General features: G+C 39.1%; 1 protein-coding gene across 17 annotated transcripts in view; it reads right to left on the reverse strand.

Moving 5' to 3' along the window:
• Positions 1–12136, reverse strand: part of TCF12 (transcription factor 12) — a 284639-nt gene that overhangs the window by 93426 nt on the left and 179077 nt on the right. For all 17 annotated transcript variants that reach the window (XM_084642020.1, XM_084642023.1, XM_084642019.1 and 14 more), the window contains one exon: positions 3055–3119. In XM_084642020.1, coding sequence (XP_084498146.1) covers positions 3055–3119 — 65 coding nt within the window. The remainder of the gene's footprint in view (positions 1–3054; positions 3120–12136) is intronic.

Genomic DNA, 12136 nt, shown 5'->3' on the forward strand with positions numbered 1-12136 from the left:
AAATGAAGGGTCTGATATTACAAAACGTTTATGTAAGTAAATAGTTTTACACATGAATGGTGCCGCTGAGATGAAACAACAACTCACATGAACAAAGTTATTTACATGTGTTTTTGCAGGATTGGGCTAAAAAACAAAAAGTAATTGGCCCCAAAAGCTTAATACTCAAAGAGGGAGCAGAAAAGCATCTGAAAAACTTTTTGCTAAAAGTAACTTTGAAAACTCAAGCTCCCTACTGAGTAATTTCAATATATTTATAATTATTTCTTAATAGTTTTCTATGTGTTTAAACATGCAGCATATACATTTTAGTGCATTAAAAGTTTTACAAAGATAAATAAAAAATGCCTTTGAAGATTTACAGTAAAATTTTCAAAAGAGCCTAAGTGACATAGGGACTTAAGAGCTTAAGTTCCACTAACCTTCAATAAGACTTAGGAACTTAAGTGCATAAGTCTCTTTTGAGAATGAAACTGAGGCACTCCTGAAAATGGTACTAAACGTATTATACATTTCACATTACTAATTCTGCTAGAAAATTCTCATTCAGGTCCCAATTCAACTAATAAGAAGTCAAATAAAAACCCCACCCCATTTCCACATCACTTGCACCAGTTATCATTGTAACCACAATGTTGAGTTACAAACAGGTCTCTACAGAGATCCATGTCACACAGCACCACATCTAAATCAGCAAGATGATCAATTATAACATAAGAGATATTGTATTATGTACCTTGAAGAGAAGTTTAAGTTAAAGCACAAGTTGTGGTCTGTCACAGAACTTCACTGAAAATAATTAAATCAACAGATTTTACAGTATCTTAATTCTAAGCCCCCTGTAAACATTAAGAAATCTTATATTTGTAAAGTAAAAACAAAACAAAACTTTAAAAAAGACAACTGAGATCAAAACTAAAACAGGAATCTCATCTACTAAAAACTATTTTTCCCATTTATTTACAACTTCCAGGAAAATCTTTTAACAAAACAAAATAAAAAAAGATTAGAATAAAGAAGCTTTTGGTTTCAAAATAGTTTCATCAACAGAAATTAAAATAAAATAGAGAACTGGCGTCACTAAAAAATGGGCATACAAAACCAATTTCTTTGAAGCAAAACTACAAGCAAAGTTAACCTCTTACCACTGCGGAACCAAACAGTTTTATATAATTTGATTATAAACCTGTTCTGCAATATAAAAAATTAGCACAAATGAAAGTAATCAGTAAATTAGCCTGCTTCCAAAATAATGTCAAATTTAAATTATTATATTTAAATATTGCACATACTGACTTGTTTGAACAACACTAATAATGTTAATACAATCTACCACTGTCTAGACTAGCAATAACGTGAAGTCCATAACTCGCATTTAAAGAGGTACTGGTTCTTTTTGGGAGACCGAATATTAATAAGAGCTTCGCAGTACAGATACAAATGGGTCTTTGTTTGCAACATCTGTGTCGTAGAGAAGAGAAGGAGTAGAGGAATCAAGATGACCCTTACTTAATAGGAGAAACCGTGCTACAATCAGTATTGCCACATGGTGCTGCCTTTTCACGCCTTACAAACTACTATTTAGAGACTTGGACAAGTGTCAAATTCAAGAGCTAAGTTTTTCCAAGGTTAGACATTCCTGAAAACACTAGTTCAAAGTGACTAGAATGTTTACTGGAAATAAGAATATATTTTCCCCACTGAAAATAAATAATCACAAATTAAATTCTCTCCTAGCACTAGACATGTAATACACTAGTTATTTAAAAATGTTGGCAAAACAACATTTGGTTTTCACCATAAATTCAGGAGTACTGTCAAAGTGTAGTTTAAAAAATGTACACATTTAAGAAAAGGGCTAACACATTTTGTTTTATAAATTGTTCTGGCTATGAGCTACATCTGGAAAAAAAAGGTTTATCTAAAATGAACATATTGACACTGAAATGGAAATACGCTTGCAGCTTACAACTTATTTTAAACATTACTAAAACCATTTATTATAAAAAATAACACAGGATTATGTTGGTGAAAAAATGTAGAAATCTGAGGATATTATCTGCCTTAAGGAGCATTAACTTTAAACAGAAGAAATAGGAGAGTTTGCTAATGCACTGTATTATGTACACTACCAACATTTCACATCTAGAAAACTGACTTCAAATTGTAACTTGAGTCACAAATGAAAATTAATCTGGTGGACTCAATGAGTGCACATTCCACCCTGACTGACAATTTGGCCTGACTAGTTGTCTGCTCAAGAAAAAAAGAAGGGTGAGATTTTCAGACAAGTGATTCTGAGCACCTCTGTTTCTGGGTTCACACCTTGAAAGGCCTTAAAATGTCCTAATTTGGGGTAGTGAATGATCAGCATTTTCTGAAATCTGAAGTTAGAGATCCCGCAAACAGCAGCACCCAAAAATCACTAGCCACTTTTGAAAAACTTGGTCCAAGACTGGAAAACCTGAGTAGTTACAGGTCAGGATGAAAGCACATTGGCAGAAGAATACACAAAGGCACAGGGAGGAAAAAAAACCAGAAGACTGAAGGGATGGGGTTTTTATATACAGGGGCTCAGTCCTCCAGATTACTATTCAAATCCAGCTAAGTCAGTAGTTGTTGGAAGTTCATGGTTTGGTGGCCTACATGAAATAAATCACACCAGCTGGCAAGGAGGCCAAAAATTGAAAGGGCTTAGCCCAAGATGATCCAATCTAGTAAAGGGGTAAAGCAAAGGGGAAGCAAGGTGCCAAATATATAGCACTCATAGTATATATATCCATTCTTTTGTTAAATAAAGGACTTGAGTCTCCAGAACTGTGGAACAGTTCCCCTTTCACAAGCACTCAACTCACCTCAAACATACACACAAAAGGTTTGTGAGGCAGTTGGACAGCACCAGATCTCACAAAGTACAATTCATTCAGTGCTATTAGACCTTGACATTCATTTCTGTCTTAGGTAAGAACTATTAGCCTGAAATGTCCAAAAGTCAATTCAACTAACTACTGAATGAAGATAATTCAACTTCTTTTCAATGATCACCACACTTACTTGACAACCTGGTAGTCCTGGGTCTCTGCCATATAGTGGAAACGGACCCCTATCTGATGTTTTTCCTACAAAGCAAAAGAAAAAAAGTTTGAAATAAACCCATTTTTGAACTGACTAGACATTTTACATTAAAAATATTTGCCAGCACAACATTAAAACAAAACCTGAAGCCCTGTGCAGTGTACAGAAAGCAAGTTGCCAGGTTAAATGTGGGCTTATTCATATATTTCTTTTATATGGTTAAATGTCACTCTTTAGTCTATCAACTTTTGTACATTGTTATAGCTATCGATCTGTTATAAGCAAAATGAACATTTCTAATGCTGGCAGTACTATTTGGAAAAGTGGTATCAGAAAGAAGCCGTGATGTAAATTGATGGGATGCAGGAAGCTGACATATAAAACCGGATGTCCAGACTCGTAACCAAAGTATTTGGAACTCAGAACTGAAGTGGTAAAACGTTTGGGCTGTGGTGTTAACATGATGAGTACACCCCTGCTAGTTGAATCACAGAACAAAAAACAGTCCACAATCTTAGAGTAGTTACATCCTACTCTCCCAAATGCAGACACGGTGCTATAACAACAGATGAAAACAATACAAAAATTGGAAAACCAAGAAGAAAGTGCTGGCAGCAGAATCATCATAATTCTGGAGACCATAACCCTCCGGTTCCTAAGCACAAAATGAAAACCACATTCAGATGCCTAGGGAAGGGAGAACAAGTGCATGCAGGGGTGCACAAAAATTCAAATTTGTGAAATACAGAAAGTAAAACCAAGTAATTCACAACAGGTTACTGTAATGTCATGTAACTGTTGCCATTTTTAATAAAGACATCTCACATAATCATTTGGCGGGAAGAATCAATAGAGCTACTAGGGTATATCCACATTTGAAACAAATGCCACAACACAATAAACTAAAAAGGAGTGCAGGCGGTGGTACATATCCCTTTACTGGTATTCCGTAGTGCAGCAAGAGGAGTTACCTGTGCAACAAGCACAAACTAATTTAACAAACCATTTAAGTGACAATTAGCGTGGATTTTTTTTTAAATAGGTTCTTCCATGTATTAATAAAGACATGGGGTGGTGAGGAAAGAAAAATGTAAAGCAGCAGCTTTAGTTTAGGCTTTCAGGAAATCAGCATTTCACTGCAACTCTGATTTAGTTCTCAATGAAGCAAAAGTTCAGAGCTATTTAGGACAGTTCCCATCTCCCCACCCCCAAACTACAAGGCAGGCAATAACTTCTTTTGCTAACAAATTAAAATGTAACAGAAAAAGAGTAATTCTGAAATCTATGATTGATCTAATCAACCTTGGAAACCCACATATGCTCACTCATCCTTTAAAACCTTCATCTCAGGAGAAAACTTTAACCATACAAAAAGCTCAATTAACCTACCCATTCAAGGCAACAGCCAGACTTTCCCACTTAGCCATACTTTTGTAAGGCTGTGTCTCCTGGCTTGCAGGCACCACACACAGGGTTGTGCTCATCATGCAGAGCAGCTGCCCTCACATGTTACTGGCTGGGGTTGGAAGGTGTGAGGGGTTGGAAGGTACTACAGTGCTCCACCCTTATTCTGGTCACAACTGGTAGCAATGATCAACAGTGAGAAAGATGCTCCATGGCTCTCCATATGAACAGCCACTCCCCAGGCAATACCATAAAGGGGTGGGAAAGTGCTTCAGAGCTCCATTTACTACAGTCATTTCCAGTACTGCTGGCTGAGTGGGAGGAGACACAATCCAGGGCCCCACCCCTTACCCTGGTTGTTTCGGTATGCAGGACCTGGGGGAGACTTTCTAGAGCTTCATCTTTCTGACCCCTGCCAATGCTTATAGTGGCAGGGGGTGGTGGAAGATGGTGTTCCACGGCTCCCGGATTCTGTTTGCTTATGCTGTCCAGAACTGACAGGGAAAGAACTTCTCCCTGCTCTATCCTCCCCATTCCCATCTTATTCACACCCACACAGTGGAAGTGAGGAAGGTGCTGTGTGGGATGGAGGGGGAAAGCAAATGGTGAAGAGGAACCAATAATGAAAGTGGGGTATGGAATAAACAAGGAGGGAAAGTGGAAAAGGAATAGAGAATGAGTGACCGATTAGATACGAGTGGGAAAAAAGTGAGGAGGAGGTGGGAATGGAAGGTGGAGATGTTGTGCTCATAGGTTTTAAATTTAAGCTCAGGCAATCATTTGTTTCAAAAAGAAGCCAGAGTTTGCAATATCCTCCACGCAATTATTCACTGATATGTTCTAATCTTTCTGTGGTCATTGTATTCTCAGATTTATCAAGCATGTGATGTGAGTCTTTTCAAAATTTACTACTTGCTCATACCAGCTGTACAAATTGAAGTCCCAATGCTGGAAACACCACAAGGGATAGTGCTTGTCACCAGGAATATGCCACTGAAGTCAAGTATTTACAGCATCCAGCCTTAAAATGTGGTTTTGAGGTTTTCTATTAAATCTCAAATGTTTAACATTAAAATTGAGTAGGAACAGCCTCCTGAGTGTTGCCTCACCATCAAAGATGGTTGAAAAGACAATCACTGACTAAAGAAAACATTAACTAGATACCTGTCCCAAGTGTAACAAACATAGTATTGTACTCAAAAAAATATCCAAACACACTATTCAAACCCTAATCTGAAGACAGTGATTAATAAACCAACGATACCCACAACATTAAAAGCTCACAACACTTGAAGCATTTGAAAATGTCTATGCTTATTTAGCAACCAATGAAAGAAACCTCCCCCACATATGATACATGTATTTTGTAATATCTTTTAGTATAAATCAGAAAACACAATTCCAAATCTGCACTTTGCTTTAACAATGAATATTGCTGAATTGCAGCACTCTTGGTGCACTCAGAAATAGAATACAGCTCAGAAAATCTTGTGCAAAATATTAAACATTAAATAAAAAAAGAGTGCAATGAACTAGATAATATGGAATGAAAACTGTTAGCTTTAGATATTTACCAATTTTAAATGCCAATTCTTTACTGGTTTAAATTTTTGCCTACTAAGCAAAAGTTCATCTTGTTCATTTTATACAATTACAAATTACTACTTAAAATAGAAAAATGTCTAACTCCTCCTAGAAAATCATCTCTGCCTGGTTATTAACATATTGGTTACTACAAATATTCTATTCTAATTTGCTTGTAAATTGGGAGCATTGCTGTAAAAAAAAAAAAAAAAAAAAAGAGAGAGAGAGAGAGAGAAGAGAACATTTTTCTGCGGAAGCAATTTGCCTCCAACAACCATCAGGAACCAAACAAATAAAACACCTAGCATGCAAAATTATTTGAAGTAGCATGAATCATACTGCTCATGTTAACCAGACTCAGCATTTTCTTTCCTGAAAATGAGACTCTTACACCAAATGATAAACAACTTTGACTAAAGTATGCAATATTCCAGGCAGGTTTTAAAACAAATATTTGTGCAACAGTAAATTACAAAGACTGCAAAAATCATCATATATAGATGGTTTATGTAACAAGTAGGAATTGTTAGACACAAGTAAAATGAATATTTTATACATTCAGTATAAAGGCATGGCAGGCCCACAGTACCCCACCCTACTGGGGGCAGAAAATTTCACCACACCATATAGATTTGTTCTGAGAAATGATTCAGAATAGTGAAAACTATAGTTGAAATGCCATCACCTAGAAATTCATGAGAACTGATGTGATTCCTCAGTATGATAAAAAATTGGAGCAAGTCACACCAAATCAGTCCTCTAAAGGCCAAACCTTTTATGAAATACTTAAAACAGACTGGTTTCAGAGTAACAGCCGTGTTAGTCTGTATTCGCAAAAAGAAAAGGAGTACTTGTGGCACCTTAGAGACTAACCAATTTATTTGAGCATAAGCTTTCGTGAGCTACAGCTCACTTCATCGGATACATACTGTGGAAAGTTTAGAAGATCTTATTATATACACACAAAGCATGAAAAAATACCTCCTCCCATCCCACTCTCCTGCTGTTAATAGCTTATCTATAGTGATCACTCTCCTTACAATGTGTATGATAATCAAGTTGGGCCATTTCCAACACAAATCCAGGTTTTCTCACCCCCCTCCCCCACAAACTCACTCTCCTGCTGCTAATAGCTTATCCAGAGTGACCACTCTCCTTACATTGTGTATGATAATCAAGGTGGGCCATTTCCAGCACAAATCCAGGGTTTAACAAGAACGTCGGGGGGGAGGGGGGTAGGAAAAAACAAGGGGAAATAGGCTACCTTGCATAATGACTAAGCCACTCCCAGTCTCTATTCAAGCCTAAATTAATTGTATCCAATTTGCAAATGAATTCCAATTCAGCAGTCAGACTGGCCTGTCTCCCAAGATTTGTGAGAGTGTTGGGTCATCCTTCAGGATAGGTTGTAGATCCTTAATAATGCGTTGGAGGGGTTTTAGTTGGGGCTGACGGCCATCACCTTCAGACGTTCTTGTTAAACCCTGGATTTGTGCTGGAAATGGCCCACCTTGATTATCATACACAATGTAAGGAGAGTGGTCACTTTGGATAAGCTATTACCAGCAGGAGAGTGCGTTTGTGGGGGGGAGGGGTGAGAAAACCTGGATTTGTGTTGGAAATGGCCCACCTTGATTATCATACACATTGTAAGGAGAGTGGTCACTTTAGATAAGCTATTAGCAGCAGGAGAGTGAGTTTGTGTGGGGGGGTGTGAGAAAACCTGGATTTGTGCTGGAAATGGCCAAACTTGATTATCATACACATTGTAAGGAGAGTGATCACTTTAGATAAGCTATTACCAGCAGGAGAGTGGGATTGGAGGAGGTATTTTTTCATGCTTTGTGTGTATATAATAAGATCTTCTAAACTTTCCACAGTATGCATCCGATGAAGTGAGCTGTAGCTCACGAAAGCTTATGCTCAAATAAATTGATTAGCCTCTAAGGTGCCACAAGTACTCCTTTTTTAAAAACAGACTGTACAGCTTTGGGATAAAGTACTGGAGCATGCTTTTGAGGATATAAAGAATATATTGGCCACATCCCCAGGGCTAGCATTTTATGCTCCCAAGTCTGCAGTCTCTTCAGCAGATGCCAGCTGGTCTAGGTGGGGAGCTACTCCAGTTACACACAGAATTTGGAAGCCTATAAAATATTGTTCCAGATGGCTTTATGTCCCCATCTCCAGGTATGGCCCATGACGATGTCTAAAGGGGAAGGTGACCATCGAGACGAATATGGGTCACCACTTTTACAAAATTGTGATAAATCTTGTACAAAGTATACCTTGTGAGGTATCATTGGAAAAGTTCTAATCTGAGTATTATTATCTGGTTATAATGTGTATAGAATTATGAAATTTTGCTGTATGTTTGTAACTCAAACATGTTGTGAGTCTGAGAAATGCCCTCAGCTTAGCTCTTCAGGAATAACAAAGGAACTGTAAACAGGAGCCTCTGCATGTCATTCCCAAAGACACCTCAGTCAGCACGTATGCAAAAGATGCAATCAAAAATTTGCAATTCATATAAAGAACTGATGTCAAAGCACGTCTGCCATGGGACAGTCTAACCCATAACACAGCAAGCATTTTTCCAGCAAAAAGGGTCAAGATCTAAAAAGCGAGAACTTAGGCCCCTGGATACTGTTATGCCCATACGAAGCACACGAGATCTTTTATAGGGGAGAAGGTAGCACGCCGCATTTACTGAGAATACAGCAGTTAGCATATGCTTTTCAGTCTCTCTCTCTCACACACACACACAGTCCTGCCAGTTGATGTTTATAGTTACCAGTCCAGAGTCTGGATCAATTTAGTGGCCAGCCAGATTGGTCGCAGAGAAGAGCCGGGCTCTGTCAGTCATGATCTGATGCTCCTGGAGTTGTGGCAAGACAAACCCGAAGTCCCATGGCCAAGCACCCTGTTCTTATAGTCTTTTTTTCTCTGTTGAAGTCTATGGATTTTGCTGTGTCAGTTTGTGACCCGTTACTCCTTAATTGGTGTTATCTTTTGATGTTAATATTCCAAAACACCTCCGAGAGGGTCATCCTGTCCTGGTTTCAATTTAATTAATTGTCTTGTCTTTAGGGGTGCCAGCCTCCACCTCAGGGTCGTCAATCTGCCCTTCCTTCATTATGGATGCGCGTTGATGGTTCTCCAGTGTCATTAAGTCTCTTTACTCCTCCTTCCTTGACCATCTCGCTATAACAATGGCCGTCACCTTATAGCAAACACTGTAATGAAATCTTATCCTAAAACAAAAGGTGACCATAGTCAGCCATAAGGAATATTCTGGTCTATTCTCGCCTTGAAATCAAAATGGGTGGCTGGCAGGATGAAATCAAATCAGACATTAATACATTTAATGCAAACTACATTATTATAACCCTCAATTATTATAACCTCTAATACAAATATAAAATCCTACTCTTACAATACCTCTTTGTTACCCCATCTCTGGACTGGTGAATTCTGACAGGAGAAATTTTGAACAAAAGGACTAAAGTCCCCAAAAACTATTTTGGCAACGTAACAGATTTAACATCCCTGCTATTTGTTTTGGAATACATACTTGATTTTTAGCTAATAAATCTTTAGTTAGTTTATTAAAGTATTGGCTACAGCATTCTCCTTGATGTAAGTTTCTGAGCATCCACTGACCTGTGTAAGTGACTGGCCCCTTGAGGCTCGAAGAACTTAATGTGTGGTGATTTCTGGTATTAACAACATATCATCAGAGAAGTCCAGTTTGTCTGGGTGGTAGTATAGGCTGGAGTGTCTAAGAGGACTGTCTGTGGCTCCATATTAAACCAATATAGCGATCCAGGAGCACACATTTGTTGCTGGTTTGGTTATATCTAATTATTGTATAGAATATACCACCAGTGTAGAAGTGTCTGCCCAATATTTTCACAGTCTGACTTGAGACTGGCCCTCTCAGCTATGATCAGTACCAGGCATGGTGACATATCCCAAGACAAAGAAAGAGACAATATTTACAGCAAGCCAACTGCCATAGCAGAAGTAAGCAAGCTATTTGAAAAGTCTTGATAATTTCAAGTTTGTGATAGACCATGCCCCACTCATTCCATTAATAAACAAGAAAGATCTAGACATGGTGTCTCATACATGTCAGAGATCACTCATGCATTTAATGACATTTAAAACACATTGCATAATGTTCAAAATTGAAGTCCCTAGCAATAGATGGTACCCTAAAAAAGAGTCCTGTTAGTCACCCAGATTCTCTAAAGGTTTAGGATAATAGAGAAGCACACCAGTAACATTTTGAGGGGCAGACTTGTCAGAGAAATGAAGTGGTTACCTACTGTAACTGTAGTTCTTTGAGAAATTATGTGTATTCCACTGAGGTATGCATGCAGCCACTGCACTGAAGCTGGAGAATTTTACCTCACAGTACCCACAGAGTGGCAGCGCTCGCACCTCATGGCCATAAACACTTCCCTGGCTATATGAGGCAGTGCAGCTCCGACTCCCTCAGTTTCTTAGCACCGAACACTCAGAGACTAGACTCAAATGCAGAAGGTGTACAGAGGGTGGTTGTGGAATACACATCAGCATCACAGCTTGAAGAGCCAGTTACAGTAAATAACTTCTTCTTCTAGTAGATTCAGCCATGTATTCCACTTAAATGATTCACAAGCAATACCTGCAGGAGGTGGAGCTCAGAGTCTCCTTAAACAAGGACTACAGAACTGCCTTCCCAAAGTTTGCATCTGCTCTGGATGCTGCAATAATGGTGTAATGGTTCATAATTGTATGTATCAGTGACCAGGTGACAGTCCTGTAAATGTCCAATATTGAGACGTCACTTAAGAATACTATTGATGTAGCTTACACTCTCACAGAATAAGCTCACACCCATAGAGGGGGCGTAGCTGATGCGGTTTTGTATGCAATCTGGAGGCAAAAAGTTACTCATTCAGAGATCATCAGTGAGGAGACTGCCTGTCCCTTCATCCGGTCTGCTTATGACACAAACAGAAGAGACGAAGCCCAAAAGGGTTTAGCCCTGTTCAGATAAAAGGCCAGATATTGTCTCATGTCCAATGCGTGAAGACCCTGCTCCTCTGGAGATGACTGTGGCTCAAGAAAAAACATAGGCAAATATACAGCCTAGTTTAAATGAAACTCAGACTACTTTAAACAAAAATTTTGGGTGCAGCTGCAATGTTGCTTTATCTCTGGAGAACTGTATGTAAGAGGCTTTGCGATCAAACCCTGCAACTCACACACTCGCCTCTCAGAGGTTATCGCCGCAAGGAATGCATTTTTTGACAGAAGTGAAGAATGGGGCAGGACACCACAGGCTCAAACAAAGGTGCCATAAGAGCTACTAAGACTATGTTAAGGTCGCACAAGGGAACCAGTTCCCACATTGGCGGATGGAGAACAGAGGGTATCTTTCAAGAATCTTGCTACCCATGGCATTGGAAAATACCAATCTACCATGAATGGGTGGATGAAAGACTGAGATCACCACTAGATGCACCCTCAATGGGCTAAGCGTAAGGCCCGATGACTGAAGAATCAGAAAATACTCCATGATATCTTGGATACTAGCCAGCATTAGCTGAACTCCGCAGACCAATTATCACACTGAAAAAGATTTCCATTTTGCCGAAGAGGTCATCCTGGTAGAGGACTGTCTACTAATAAGTAGGACCTGTCGAACAGCCGCCAAACATCGCTCCTCCTCCTCATTCAACCATGGAGCAGCTACACCATGAGATACAGGGACACAATCGTAATTCTATGTGAGCGGATCAGGATGGAGAGTAAGGGATATGGGAGGTTGAATCGACAGAGCGAAAGGTCGGAAAACCAACACCGCCTCAGCCATGCCAGGGCAATGAGGATGAGCTTGGCCTGATCCACTTTCAGCTTGAGGATGACTGGTGGAATGATCAAGTTTGGAGGAAAAGCAACAGGAAAGCCAATTTCCAGGTGAGGTAGAAGACATTAGTTAGGAGCCTGGCCTGAGACCCCCTTGAAAGCAGAATAGACAGCATTTCCTGTTGTCCCTTGTAGCAACCAGGTCAATCATCAA

Source organism: Lepidochelys olivacea, assembly GCF_965140295.1.
Source record: "Lepidochelys olivacea isolate rLepOli2 genome assembly, chromosome: 10".
Classification (NCBI taxonomy): Eukaryota; Metazoa; Chordata; order Testudines; family Cheloniidae; genus Lepidochelys; species Lepidochelys olivacea.